The sequence below is a fragment of the Nilaparvata lugens genome, chromosome 1, assembly GCF_014356525.2.
Source record: "Nilaparvata lugens isolate BPH chromosome 1, ASM1435652v1, whole genome shotgun sequence".
Taxonomy (NCBI): Eukaryota; Metazoa; Arthropoda; class Insecta; order Hemiptera; family Delphacidae; genus Nilaparvata; species Nilaparvata lugens.
The window spans coordinates 8,086,441-8,101,918 of record NC_052504.1 but is presented as its reverse complement, the minus strand read 5'-3'; the positions used below and the strand labels follow the sequence as shown (position 1 = coordinate 8,101,918).

Here is a 15,478-nt window from a genome sequence, read left to right as displayed (position 1 = left end):
TCTTTGCAATGCTTACAATGAAAAGGTGAATGATGATGAAGGACTGAAAGTTAAATATGAATATTTTAGGAAAGTTTTTGTTGAGAATTATAATGTAGGGTTTGGTTCACCTGCTACAGATCAGTGCTCAAAGTGTCTAGAACTCAAAGAAAGAATTAAATGCACTTCAATCAGTGAAGTGGAGAGAGCTACACTGAAAACCGAATTAGCCATCCAAAAAAAACGAGCAGAAACGTTTTTTGCTCTATTGAAAGAGGAAAAGGAGAATGAGCTAACATACTCATTTGATTGTCAAAAAAATTTAATCTTTCAAAGCTAACTGATCAATCTGCCTATTTTTTGAGACAGTTCTATGTTTATAATTTTACAATGTGCTTAGGCACTTCAAAAGCTTGTCAAACTCGAGAAAATACGTTCATTTATGGCTGGAGTGAACTTGAAGCTAAAAAGGGTTCAAGTGAAATAGCCAAATGCATTGTACATCGCCTATCAAATACCACCTTTCCAGAGCAAGTGGACACAATAAGATTCTTTGCTGACGGAGCTGGAGGTCAGAATAAAAACACGATAGTGATCACTGCTGTTCTAAACTGGCTGACTGTTGTAGCACCGGCACATATTGGAAAGATTGCTATGCATTCCTACATCCCTACATTCCTACATCCCGCCAGACAGGGTGTTTGGTGTCATTGAAAGGAAAATTCGAAAATTGGAAACGATTGTGCATCCAAATGAATATTTTGAATTATTTGGAGAGTCAGCCAATGTTTCAAGGCTAGGAACTGACATTTAAGTCAAGGACTGGAAGGAGGCATCAATGAGAAATATAAAAAAGCCAGCTGACTGGCATTTCAAGTTCTCCGTTTGCAAGAGATTTATTCTAACAAGAGGTCAACAAAATAATGGTAAAGTTCATGGGGAGACAACCTACCTGACTGATTTGGGGAAGCCACAAGGAATTTCTAAAAGAGGCTGCAGAGTCAATAGAATCGTTGCTCAAGTAGAAGAAAATGATGCTGCTGTCAACCCAATGAAGGTGATGGATGTAAAGAAGCTTTTCAGAAAGCACTATGGGGAAGAATGGTCGAAGCTTGAGTGCCTCAAATTTTATTCGGAAATCTTCAATGAGAGAATGGGAAGACGTGAGCAGGAAGAAGATGAAGAGGAACCAATGGAAGATGGAATTTTGACACTAGAAGGAGACTTCGTTATATAAAAAATAACTTTTTTGATGATACTCATAAAAATCCCTTTCATATTTCACTTTAATTTTGAAAGATAATGACTGTAGACTATTGAAATGTAATACCTAATTTTTATCCTATACCTATAAAAATCAATTTTATACTTTTCTTGAATTCTGTTCTTATTTTGAAAATGTATTATGAAACGATAGTTTTTAATCTAGGCCTATATGACTTACATTGAAAGTGTATTAAAACTTGATTATTGTAAACTGCAACAAAACTGTCTTGATCCATTCATTACTGCAACAAAACCATCTAAAAACCCTATCCTGTTCCAAAACTCACCAATTCTATATTTAATTATTTTTTCCTGTCGAAAGTTGTTGGGTCTCATTAAAGAATTTGATGCAATTGTATCCTGAGAGTTCAGAAGAAATCACTGTTTTTTTTCAGCACTGTCAATATTTTCAATCAGCTGTAACAGTTTTTCAGCTCTCCTGAAAAATTTCCAAAGATGGAGTTGGTGAGTTTTGGAACTGACCAACTTAATTATCACATTAGAGTGTTACTTATTTGACCGGTGACTTTTCAATCACAAAATATGACAAAAGGTCTATTTATAGCGTTTTCTCAGCTTTTCTGCATTTCCTCACCTTTTTCAATAATTGATGGTAATATATTAAACAAAATTCAGTACACATCAATTTATCCTTTCGAAATTCTTTATTACTCACAACACCAGTTCTGGAAGAGTTCTGGAAGATCTCTGGAACCTTATGTGATATACAGGGTGGGGCAGAGTGGACTCCCTGATATGATCGGTTAACTGTATAAAAACCATACAAGATTATTACAAAAGCTTTTTATTCCTGAAATATAAATACAATGCAATTTATTTTTCATTAAGTTTTAAAAATGATATCGTCCAGGTGACAACCTTGACGAGCGATGCACATATTCAGGCGTTCCATGAAGTTTTCAAAAACTCTACGCAGCATATCTGGCGTTATTCCAGTGATAACATCAACAATTGCTTCCTTAAGGGCTTCCAAGGTCCTTGGTCGAACTTTGTAAACCTCAGATTTGAGGTAACCCCAAAGAAAATAATCGCATGGGCTTAGATTGGGGGAGCGAGGGGGCCATGAAACATCCCCTCTTAATGAGATCAAGCGGCCAGGAAACCGTTGTTGCAGAAGTTGGCGAGAGAGACGGGCGGTATGAGCCGTGGCACCATCCTGTTGAAACCAAAAGGCTTCCAAATTATTTTCCTCACCATACTCCTCAATTGTGGGGAAGAAAAAGTTCTCCAACATCTGACAATAGCGCACAGCGTTCACAGTAACGGTTGCACCTTCCGATTCAAAAAAGTAGGGGCCAATTATGCCTATGGAGGACACAGTCACTTGTGGAGAATGAAGAGGTTTTTGGTGAAGAGTTCGTGAGTTTTGAGCTGTCCAGTAACGAAAATTTTGTTCATTTACTGTGCCCGAGAGGTGAAAATGTGCCTCATCACTAGACCACAGAATAGTGCCGTGTTGTAAAGAAGCCAGTATTGCATTGCAAGCATCTGTATGTTTAACAAAATCTGCTGGCATCAATTCTTGAACAACCATCAACTTATACGGGTGTAAATTGAGGTCTGAGTGTAAAATTCGCCTCACCGTTCTGGCCGACATTCCAAGAGCAGCAGCATGTTTCCGCGCAGAGCGCGATGGAGATTGTTCAATAGACGCTCTCACCGCCATTATGTTCTCTGGTGTCCTCACACTCTTTGGTTGTCCGACTGGTTTTCTAGGCAGTGCAGATCCGGTCGCCCGTACACTTGTAATCCATTTCCTTATTGTTTTAGCATCGGGAACACTATCATGACGATTCAAACCAAACCGTCTACGAAATGCACGCTGGGTCGCCACCACACTATCCTTATTTTTAAAGAACGTTTCGACTACAAAACCACGATGCTCCCCAGTCCACCGAATGGTGTCTACTAATAATGGCGTCTTTTCCCCCACCACATGGAACCTCTCCCACTACGCTAACTCGCGCGCGTACTCTTCAGTGACTGATTGAAACTAGGGAGTCCACTCTGCCCCACCTGTTATATAGCAGACTTATTATAATAATTATCAATAAATATTTGCTGACTGATAAATGTGACTATCATCAAAGGATAATGGATAATAGTTGCTCAAAATAAAACCAATTTTTAATGATTCATTAATTGAAATGCTTTCCATTCATTCAACGCTGACAGTTTGAAGTCAATCATCAATTTCAAGCTCGAATTTTAACTGTCAGTATTCCATATAGATAACATCAATGCTCCCAATTCAAATAATGCTATATCCCAGCAGACTCATATTCAATGAATTGAAAGTACACACACTGCGACAGACCTATGCGAGAAACATAATCCTATTCATCAATAAAAATAGAGATCAATTTACAATCCACATAACACCATATAATATACGTCTATCTGGAACAAATATGTACAATGTTGACAGGACAGTTTTATCAGTAAATCGCCATCAAATGTTCTATTATAGCAAAATCCTCATCAACTAAATCCCAACGTCCTTTATTATCAATAGAATCACTAAAACCAAAGCTAAGGAATTAGATAAGTGGGTTCAAGAAATGATTTTCTTTGACTTAGGAATATAAATAAAAAATTTTTACCTCCATTACTTCTAGCCATATGGACCACCTCATTGTTACTTTTACTTCATTCTATCAAAACAGATTCCATCTTTACCTATTTATTACTTCTCTTTTAATAGCCTATAGGATTGGATTATCATTATAACTATTATTACTACATTTATTATGATCATTATATTACATTATTTCACTGAAATCGGGACTATTCACTAGATATGAGTTTTCTACAACGAAAATCAATTATTGTTCAATATTATTATAATTTATTATACCCGAATAAATTTAATAATAATGTATTTTGTTTGGTAATTATATTATTGTCTTACAAATATCTGCATAATTTATATCGGCTAGCGCACAAGTTCTTAACTTATGCTAGTCGAGCCTCGAATTGATAAAAAAGCTTGATGTTTTGCTTTCTCTATTTACTAATTTGATTGACATTTGTGTTTTATTACAGAAATATTATTTTCAAAGTCAAATTGTATTTAGAGGACAGTAGCCTAATATTGACAGTACTGCTAAGAATTTTTGCGCAATCCGCGAGAAATAAGGAAAAAATTTTGCGCAAATCCCCCTCCCCCTCCCCCCTCCCCCTCTGCGCATGCGCAAACTCCCCCTCTCCTCCCCCTTTCCTCCCCCCTCTCCTCCCCCTTTCCTCCCCCTCTCCTCCCCCTTTCCTCCCCCTCTCCCTCTCCTTCTCCCTCTCCTCTCCCTCTCCTCTCCCTCTCCTCTCCTTCTCCTCTCCCTCTCCCTCTCCCTCTCCCTCTCCCTCTCCTTCTCCCTCTCCCTCACCCCTCTCCCAGTGAGGACGAGGGGGAGGAAGAGAGACAGTGAGGGAAAAAATAATTTCCCTTTTTCCCTTTTCTACTGACAGATTAAAGTGAATCCATCTTTCTACTGTCAAATTAAAGTGAATCCATATTTCTACTGTCAAATTAAAGTGACTCCATCTAATGTTATACTGACAGTGAGAGTCAACCTTGGAAGATATGCTCAAATTATTCTCTCAGTCAGATCTTAAGTCAGCATCATGAATCTCTAAGAACCCAATTCAACTTATACTGACAGATTAAATTCCAGTCTAGTATAGATAAGAAACTATAAATTTGAAGAAACTTAACTACTAACTATATAATCTACTATTTAGTAGATTATAGATAAGAAACTCTTTTGTAGATGTGCTAAAACCCTATTACTCTTTAAGTTTCTCGTTCTAGAGTTAGTTGCAAGGATCTTTAAGTGCAAGGATATTACTTTAAATGCAACCCTAAAATCTTTAAATGCAAAGTGAATCCATATTTCTACTGTCAAATTAAAGTGAATCCATCTTTCTACTGTCAAATTAAAGTGACTCCATCTAATGTTATACTGACAGTGAGAGTCAACCTTGGAAGATATGCTCAAATTATTCTCTCAGTCAGATCTTACTTCAGCATCATGAATCTCTAAGAACCCAATTCAACTTATACTGACAGATTAAATCCCAGTCTAGTATAGATAAGAAATCATTTGCACTACAATAATGTAGATGACCTGTATCTAGTATGTCCAATAATTCGAAAATCTCAGATAAAATTGGAAAATGTGAGGGAAAAAATAATTTCCCTGAGGAAAAAATTCTCTACTATCAGATTAAAGTGAATGCTAGATGAGTGAATCCATCTTTATACTGAGTGAATACATCTTTATACTGTCAAATTAAAGTGAATCCATCTTTCTACTGTCAAATTAAAGTGAATCCATCTTTATACTGTAAAATTAAAGTGAATGCTAGATGAGTGAATCCATCTTTCTACTGTCAAATTAAAGTGAATGCTAGATGAGTGAATCCATCTTTATACTGAGTGAATACATCTTTATACTGTCAAATTAAAGTGAATCCATCTTTATACTGAGTGAATACATCTTTATACTGTAAAATTAAAGTGAATGCTAGATGAGTGAATCCATCTTTCTACTGTCAAATTAAAGTGAATGCTAGATGAGTGAAAAAATAATTTCCCTTTTTCCCTTTTCTACTGACAAATTAAAGTGAATCCATCTTTCTACTGTCAAATTAAAGTGAATGCTAGATGAGTGAAAAAATAATTTCCCTGAGGAAAAAATTCTCTACTATCAGATTAAAGTGAATGCTAGATGAGTGAATCCATCTTTCTACTGTCAAATTAAAGTGAATGCTAGATGAGTGAAAAAATAATTTCCCTTTTTCCCTTTTCTACTGACAAATTAAAGTGAATCCATCTTTATACTGTAAAATTAAAGTGAATGCTAGATGAGTGAATCCATCTTTCTACTGTCAAATTAAAGTGAATCCATCTTTATACTGAGTGAATACATCTTTATACTGTAAAAAGTGATTGGTTTGCTTTCCACCCGACAGTTAAGAAAAATTTCACAAATTTTCTATGTGCTGTACAAACCGCAGGCGTTGCTTTTTAAGTGTGCTCTCTGAGAATATCTATAGTAAATTTAGTACGAACAAGCATTCCAAAAATGGCTATAGATATCCTCAGACCTATATCACTGGGGGTATCAGCTCTATTGATGTCTTAACAGAATGATCTAAGTTGATCTTTTACATTTTTTATCTGCAATGTCATACAAGCATTTCCAAAGTTCATCGGTATTTGTAACAATAGTTGAGAAATCATTTGCACTACAATAATGTAGATGACCTGTATCTAGTATGTTCAATAATTCGAAAATCTCAGATAAAATTGGAAAATGTACATTTTCTGTTTTTGTTAACGGTAAATCATCGCCTTGGAATCCTGTTGAAAATTTAATATTTTTTGCAATAGAATCAAATTCATTGAATGAAATTGACATCAAGAGGCGAGTTAATTTTTTGAATTTAGCAAAGCTAAAACACTGCATGACCTCGATTATGTTATGAACAATAATGTGCACTTAGCTGTAACAGAGTTGACTCTGAGGGGGCGTATCTCTTGATAAAAATGGACATAGATATCCTCAGACCTATATCACTGGGGGTATCAGCTCTATTGATGTCTTAACAGAATGATCTAAGTTGATCTTTTACATTTTTTATCTGCAATGTCATACAAGCATTTCCAAAGTTCATCGGTATTTGTAACAATAGTTGAGAAATCATTTGCACTACAATAATGTAGATGACCTGTATCTAGTATGTTCAATAATTCGAAAATCTCAGATAAAATTGGAAAATGTACATTTTCTGTTTTTGTTAACGGTAAATCATCGCCTTGGAATCCTGTTGAAAATTTAATATTTTTTGCAATAGAATCAAATTCATTGAATGAAATTGACATCAAGAGGCGAGTTAATTTTTTGAATTTAGCAAAGCTAAAACACTGCATGACCTCGATTATGTTATGAACAATAATGTGCACTTAGCTGTAACAGAGTTGACTCTGAGGGGGCGTATCTCTTGATAAAAATGGACATAGATATCCTCAGACCTATATCACTGGGGGTATCAGCTCTATTGATGTCTTAACAGAATGATCTAAGTTGATCTTTTACATTTTTTATCTGCAATGTCATACAAGCATTTCCAAAGTTCATCGGAATTTGTAACAATAGTTGAGAAATCATTTGCACTACAATAATGTAGATGACCTGTATCTAGTATGTCCAATAATTCGAAAATCTCAGATAAAATTGGAAAATGTGAGGGAAAAAATAATTTCCCTGAGGAAAAAATTCTCTACTATCAGATTAAAGTGAATGCTAGATGAGTGAATCCATCTTTATACTGTAAAAAGTGATTGGTTTGCTTTCCACCTGACAGTTAAGAAAAATTTCACAAATTTTCTATGTGCTGTACAAACCGCAGGCGTTGCTTTTTAAGTGTGCTCTCCGAGAATATCTATAGTAGACCGAGGCGTATCTAATTGTAGACAGACAACATGTACGAGCTTTATGCAATCTCAGTGCATGCAAGCAATAAACACACTGTAATTCCTTTCCGTTGTAGAAGAATCCATAACGTGCAAAGTTTCTTTTCTGAGCATTCGTATACATAGACGCCAATTTCATACTTTGCATTCGATTGTTTTCGCACAAGAAATTATTTGTTTGATACATATTTTTAATTTTTTGACACTTTCAGTAGGCAAAATTAAATTTTTAGATTCCTACAAGTTTATGTCTGAATCCTTGGAAGTATTGGTGCGTAATTTGGTAGAAAGTACAGACATGGAAAAGAAGTTGGGGAAAGAAAGTACATTGGAAAGAACTTCCTCCAATAGAATGATTTAACGCACACGCGAAGAATATCAACATGCACAAAGAGTGTTCTCAACATTCAATATTTTCATTACCTTTCAACTCAATGCTCGAACATTAACTCTGTGGGTAGATGACACAAGCTGATAAGTCATGATTTGTAAACTTTTCAGGAGAGCAATTTGAAAGTTTGGCATAGCTGCAAACATTCTATAATATTTTTTCTTACCCATTTTACACTAATATAATCAGATGATCCTCAACTATTTAAATAGTCTTACCCATTTTACACTAATATAATCAGCTGATCCTCGACTATTTAAATATCAAGGGATAAAACAATTTATTTAAATTAACTATTGAGAATTTTTGCAAGTGATGTCAGAGATATCATGTTTTGCCATCTGTCAAATGTTTCAAATCACAATGTAACAGTATAGGTAATATCTTAAAAATCGATTTTATAGAAATTTGAATATATGTTTTAAAAATTAATTGATATTATTTACAAGTATTGATCAAGTTAACCAAACTTGAACTGTTTGCAAAGTTGTATGGGTTATGTAGTTCTCAATATGGGTTATTGATTTTCAGATTTTATAATAGCCTACCAGTACATACACTTATCAAATTTTGTCATCTTTTGATAATTGGATTATAATACAAACCGGTAGAAGAGTGTTGAGATATATGTACTTATCAATATTTGTCAACTTGGGGTTTGGAAGAAAATGCAGTATCAGGCTTAAGCAAGGTCTATATCTCAGCTATTTAAAAAGGTACAACATATTTAGTTATACCATCTTATAGATCTAATTTTTCTGAACACAACCATATGCATAACTCAATATGGTCAAAAATGTGACTTATCAACTTGTGTCATCTACCCACAGAACTAAAGTTAATTAATTAATCATTACACTATCTAAAAGAAAAATGGAATTTTCTATTAATTTGGAATAATACTTTGAATTCATCTATTCAGATCATCTATTTGAAATGCATTTGCAAAATGCATTTCAAATAGTTGATGTGAAAAAGTCATACAGATAAGAATGAATGGAATGTCAATCCAGCCATGTGTACGATGTACACAAGACCTTGCAAGGTCGTGAATGAATGAAATGCATCACACCAGATGTGTAAGGGCCAATGTCCTCACTTCGCAACAAGGAAGGCAGAGCGTTGAGCCGACCTTGACACAGTGAGCGTTCGCCCGATGTTGTCAGCTCATGCGTATGCTTGCGCGTGCGTACACACTTCATTCTATAAAACACATTTTAATTTTTCTTATCACTCAATGCAACTTGGAGAGTGTGGAGAGTTCTCTACACGTATACTAGTGTGATAGGTGAGTGAAAACTTTTTATAGAATAACAAACTATTTTTTATTGATATATAACAAGTAAATTATGCGGTTAACAAAGTAGGTTATGTATATGCTGATATGCGATGCAATTGTCACCTTAACACAAAACTTGTAAATTATAGATTCATACAACCTCAGCTGAGTGAAGTGGAGGAAACACAATACTTGAAAATTATAGATTATAATGAAAATATATGTAATGGCTTGTGCCAAAACTAAATACTTGAAAATTGTGATTTACAAGATATAGGTTATATTGCTGAAAGACGATGTAATGTCAAGTCCGAAAATTTGTTACAAGATTATTAACAAAATAAGTAATAAGTAATATAATTATCATGATTTAAATTTTATGCATTTTAACAATGTTTATGTCAGTCATGTACTGATTAATATGTTTCACAAAACAGTAACAATGATTTGCATTTACTTTTAAAATTTTGGATGTCTTTGGAGGTCAAGATCTGCGTGAAACGTTCAGGTATGTAAACATCTGTTGTTCTCTGACCTGACAGCCGGATAACAAAATAACTTATAAGTAATAATAAAATTCATAAAATGTTAACTGAAACCCTAAAAGTAAATCTGAAAATTTGTTACAAGATTATTAACAAAATAAGTAATAAGTAATATAATTATCATGATTTAAATTTTATGCATTTTAACAATGTTTATGTCAGTCATGTACTGATTAATATGTTTCACAAAACAGTAACAATGATTTGCATTTACTTTTAAAATTTTGGATGTCTTTGGAGGTCAAGATCTGCGTGAAACGTTCAGGTATGTAAACATCTGTTGTTCTCTGACCTGACAGCCGGATAACAAAATAACTTATAAGTAATAATAAAATTCATAAAATGTTAACTGAAACCCTAAAAGTAAATCTGAAAATTTGTTACAAGATTATTAACAAAATAAGTAATAAGTAATATAATTATCATGATTTAAATTTTATGCATTTTAACAATGTTTATGTCAGTCATGTACTGATTAATATGTTTCACAAAACAGTAACAATGATTTGCATTTACTTTTAAAATTTTGGATGTCTTTGGAGGTCAAGATCTGCGTGAAACGTTCAGGTATGTAAACATCTGTTGTTCTCTGACCTGACAGCCGGATCTTGAGCACCACGCGACGTCCATGTTGATTGCAGACCTCCCTCACGTCCTCAATAGGGTAAGGTGTACCCTCCATCAACTCTCTTAGAGGAGTCCAGGGTTTCGGGGAGTACCTATTGATGACGGTGAGGAAGTGCTCCTCGGGGAGAATTTCATCCTCCTCCTGCTGTAACAACGTCATTATGGAGCTGTCCTCCTCCTCATCCTCTTCCACCGCACGTTTCTGTTGAAAAATATTTCATTAGACTCTTATTTGTTTCAGGTTATAAAATCATACAAGAGAGAGATCTTGCGCTCAACAGATTCACTACTCAAAACTGTGACTAATAACTCGCAAATTCTCTGACATGAGAGAGTGATCTTGCGCTCAACAGATTCACTACTCAAAAAATGTGAGTAATAACTTGGAAATTCTCTGACATAACTCTCAATTATCGGAAAAAATTTTTCACTTCATTACAATCAACATAAATGATTGCAGAAAACATAAATTAATCATTAATCATGCAAATTTTTGTTTCACACTCAAACAACAACTATTTTTCATATAAGTAATAAGTAATTTGTCATCAAAGTTATTGCAGAATAATATGATTGGATTTTTCATATAAGTAATAAGTAATTTGTCATCAAAGTTATTGCAGAATAATATGATTGGATTTATAATAACAATATTATTCGAATTTCACGTTTCATTACTCATGCAAATTTTTGTTTCACACAAACAGTTTATGCATTATTCGAATCAGTAATTTGATATAGTAAGTAATATATATAAGTAATAACTCGGAAATTCTCCGATTACTTGAACTCAATTCAAATTGGTAGATAATTGAATTGTTTCATGCAACATATTCGAATTTATTATCGAAATTACTAAAACATGTTTTGAATTTTTATCCAAATTTCAATGCAACCATCGTGAGAATTTATCTGTGTTCGGATTGTTTTGATAGCACAATTAGATAGCTCAGTCTTCGCTCACAGTATAAGAATCAGTAAATGCACACAAAAGATTTATAAGATTCACATTTTATAAAGATTTTGTGTACATTACAATAATAATTTTTTGTATGCTAACCTTTGATTGAGTGAGGACGCCAGGCTCCTCATCGTCGACAAACAGCCTCCTCTTGACAGACTGCTTGGTGGCGGGTACCGATGTGAGCGCTGCTCGGCGTGGTGCCCAAGTAGCTTGCGGGGGAGGGCTGCTGTCTCCCACGATGATGCTGGAATCCTCATCTTGGACGAAGATCCCTTGTTTCTTCAAGGGATCTGAGGTTGAGGCTGAGGAGGAGGGGGCGGCAGAGGTGGCAGCTGAGCTGAGGCTTTTCTGCTGCTTCTTCTGCTGCTTCTGCTGTTCCCAGTAGTTCAGCTCCCTCTCCGGAGGCGGGCTGTCTGGTAATAAGAATGAGGATGAGGATGCACGGTGTGACTTGTCCATGGTGTCGAGAAGCGCGTACTGATAGCTCTCTAACGTGAATGATGATTTTCCACTGAGAAAAGCGATTATATAGCAAGTCGTTTCTCTGTCTGTTGCATGCTTGTACGAGTGAGATAGAAACACAAAGGAGGTGTGTATCACAATTGGCGAACACTGCCGATACTCCCCAGAGCTTTAGCTCGAGGTCATTATTGATTGTAAGTGAAAATTTTTGTTATATTCTCATATTTTTGTGAAAGTGTTGATTTTTATAATATATATTTAGTGTTACAGTTTGGTTACATTGTTTTTCCACAGCATTTTCTCACCTCACTACTCATAAGCAATCTCGTGAAGGAACCTTACCTGCATCTAGAAAATCATAGCCGAGGTGCTAGCTGAGCTTCATTTCGTCAAATCAACACATGTAAGTTCATTTTTACTTAAATTTTTCTCCTCCTCCTCTCCTCGGAGGACAATTGTTCTCCTCCTCCTCCCCTCCGAGGACAAAAATTGACGTTCTCCTCCTTTGTCCTCCTCCTTTGTCCTCCTCCTTTGTCCTCCTCCTCCACTCGTTTAGCAGGAAAGAAAAAATGAGAGAGGAATCAGGAGAAGGGGTGAGAGCTCAATGTCATGAGGATTGTCACAATAATTTTCTTTATTTTTTAATTATTATACATACATCAAAGCATATCTATGCCCAAATCAATACAGAAAGTAACTCTTTCCTTATTCCTACTAGGAATAAAACATCTAGCTTGATTCTAATTTTATAATTCAAATCTATGTTCGGCTTTTCAAATTCTTCCTCTAACCAATAGTTTGAAAATGCTTCCACATTTTCAAACTGTAGTATATACCGAGTATTGTTTCTATTGTACACTTCTTTTATTGCAATAATGACTAACTCTATACCTTGTGGTAACTCTTCCAATCTTTTTACACTCTCCTACTTTCACTTTCCCTTTAATTTCCAGCACTGTGATGTTATTATACTGCTCCACTTCTTTTTGTGTGAAGGGAGTGTCTTCCAAGTTTTTCCAAACATCTGGGAGAAACTTAACTGATTCTATTCTAGGAAATGTATGCCCATTATAGCTTGACATAGCATTGACTGTAATTACACAAATTTTCTCTTCCCTTGGTAGACAAATAATTTCTTTTTTGTCAGTGTAAGGGATTACAAAATAACCCTCTTTCTTGAGAGTTTCGATAGCTTTGTATGCATTAATGAAAACATTTTTATGACAGCCCTTTACAAAGTAAACGTTTTTCAAACCATCTTTCTCCCCTAGTACACCTACATATGGGAATTTCCCAGTATTATTCACAGTAAATGCAGTCACATTATAAACTCCACTAGGCTCAAAATTTCGCCAATGTGAATGGTCCAAGTTCCTCTCAAATTTTCTATTTTAAAATTCTTCTAGCTGCTTATGCTGTTCCCTAAATGACTGTGTGGCTTCAAAAAACTCAATTTTCCTCCGTTTTTAGATCAATTTCATCCAGTTCTAGCTTACGCTTCTTGGCTGATAGCACTGAGATAGGAGACAAGGGTATGGAGGAAGCTCACAAGTTATGTTTGGCTGTTTTCTTAAGACTTGTGGTATTAAGTTACCTGTTGCTACAAGACCCAACTCATCTAGGTCAACAACTTTGGATATGGTAGAGAAAACTATGGTTGACTTGGAGAAAAAAGTCTCTCCACTCTCCACACTTTTGTGAGAAACTGATATTATTTTTTGTTTGATGGATCCTCGAAAATTTCCACATAATTAATAGGTAGTAGATTAAAGCTAAATGCAGAGATTACATAGGATATTATTTTATTTCTATGTTGTGGGTCAGTGGGAAGCTTTACTTGTACTCCACTCAATTTGCTGGTATTGCTATTACCCCCCAGTAAACATACTGTAGAAGATCATTATAGATCAAACAACAACTATTTTTCAAATTATCTGTCAGTTTTCTCCACATTTTAGCCAAGGACACAGAATAAATTGGAGCATTTTGGAAATAATTTCTACTATCATTCAAGAGTGACAAGCTATCTTGAATAGGCTCAAAGGTTTTGCTATTGGCCCAACTCAAACAATCAATCCCAACAGTTTTATTGTTATCTGCTATCACATTATAGTCTTCTTTATATTCTCCTTGGAAACAAAAATGATGATTTGTAGTTAGAAAATCACACTTTAGTGAACCGTCTTGGATAGATAAGAGTCAATTACTAACTAAGTAAATATTTTACAATTGATTATATACGCTGATCATTCCAACTTATAGTTTAATATGTTTTCAGATATGTGCTCTCGAACGGAAATCATTTGATGAATATATAAGCTTAGTATATTATAAATAGGCATTTTAATGAATTACGTAAATATGATTCTGTTTCTTTAGAAAAAATGGCGAGAATACAAAGTTATCGTTGTGAACTAACTGAACTATTGGAGACGCATCACCAATTATTGGACCAGTTAGCAGAAAAAGGATGGACAAATCTACAATATTTAACATTTGTGAGAGATTATGAAAAATTAGGAGTTTGGCATAGTGATAACTATAATCATATTTTAGTTTGTGAATTATACGGTACATCATATGATAAATTCTGGGAGAATGGCAATATCCCAGGCTCATACAGATGTGATTGTGGTCATCTTAAAGAGTCTATCGATAAAATTAAGAAGGTTATAACAGAAAAAAATAAACATTTAACAAAAGAACAATTAAATAAACTTATCTGGAATTTTTTACGAGATTCTACAGATGAGACAGGCTTAGAACAAGATTGATAGCATATTCTGTTTAATTTCAGATTGGAGATGGATTCAATTTCATTTGATAAGAACTATTTTTCGAATAAAATCGATAAAAAATATAGATGTTGTTATTTCGAACTTATTGACAAAACAATATTAGAATTGAATAATTTCGGAAAAGAAGGACTAACGTTTGAGGAATATTTAACATTTATAAAACCTGGTAAAAGTGAAGAACAGAAGTCAGAACATATAAGCGTATGTTATATTATAAATAAGAATATAGTTGATAGACATCAAAGATGCGAATTAAAGGAAATTCCTGAATTTTGCTATTGTAATTCATTAGGTTGGTTGAATATTCGAATGTATTATTTCATTGATGATAGGTTAACAGATAAAAACATTGATAGTGTAAGATTTACATTTGAAATTATGAAAATGTGTGGCGAATCAGCGATGTTGTACAGGTAATATTTGATAATGGATATATAGATGTTGATAAAGAAAGAATTCAATTAACTCGCGGATTACTCGAATTATTATTCAAAGCGAGACCAAACAGAAATCTTTATAATAATGATGACCTTGACAAGTACAAACGTATCTTATTACTTACTGGTGTACATTTAGATCGAAGAGGCTATGTTAAACGTAATCATGGAATTAAATCGCAATTGATTCAGAAATTATTTCCCAGTAAAAAACTTGTTAAAAAGAAGGGACAAGGT

General features: G+C 34.4%; 1 protein-coding gene and 1 long non-coding RNA gene across 3 annotated transcripts; one reads left to right on the top strand and one right to left on the bottom strand.

Annotated features, from left to right (window-relative positions):
- Positions 1-10,094: 10,094 nt before the first annotated feature.
- LOC111051024 lies at positions 10,095-12,311 on the bottom strand. Its single transcript, XM_039429278.1, has 3 exons — positions 11,641-12,311; positions 10,548-10,782; positions 10,095-10,245 (listed from the first exon to the last, which is right to left on the bottom strand). Exons 1-3 carry the CDS (start codon positions 12,001-12,003, stop codon positions 10,127-10,129), a joined length of 717 nt encoding a protein of 238 aa, XP_039285212.1. The 5' UTR covers positions 12,004-12,311; the 3' UTR covers positions 10,095-10,126.
- On the top strand, positions 10,778-14,784 carry LOC120351525. Of its 2 annotated transcripts, none has more exons than XR_005571446.1 (3): positions 10,778-10,951; positions 12,301-12,409; positions 14,386-14,784. It is a non-coding gene; the product is annotated as an uncharacterized LOC120351525 (long non-coding RNA). The 2 variants fall into 2 exon arrangements; XR_005571447.1 differs by having other exon boundaries at positions 14,285-14,784.
- The last annotated feature ends 694 nt before the right edge of the window (positions 14,785-15,478 follow it).

Coding starts and splice junctions, on each gene's coding strand:
- LOC111051024 (XM_039429278.1), bottom strand. CDS start 12,003: ATGGACAAGTCACACCGTGCATCCTCATCCTCATTCTTATTACCAGAC. Junction 10,783..11,640: donor GCGTCCTCACTCAATCAAAG/GTTAGCATACAA, acceptor ATTTTTCAACAG/AAACGTGCGGTGGAAGAGGA. Junction 10,246..10,547: donor GCTCAAGATCCGGCTGTCAG/GTCAGAGAACAA, acceptor TCCGGCTGTCAG/GTCAGAGAACAACAGATGTT.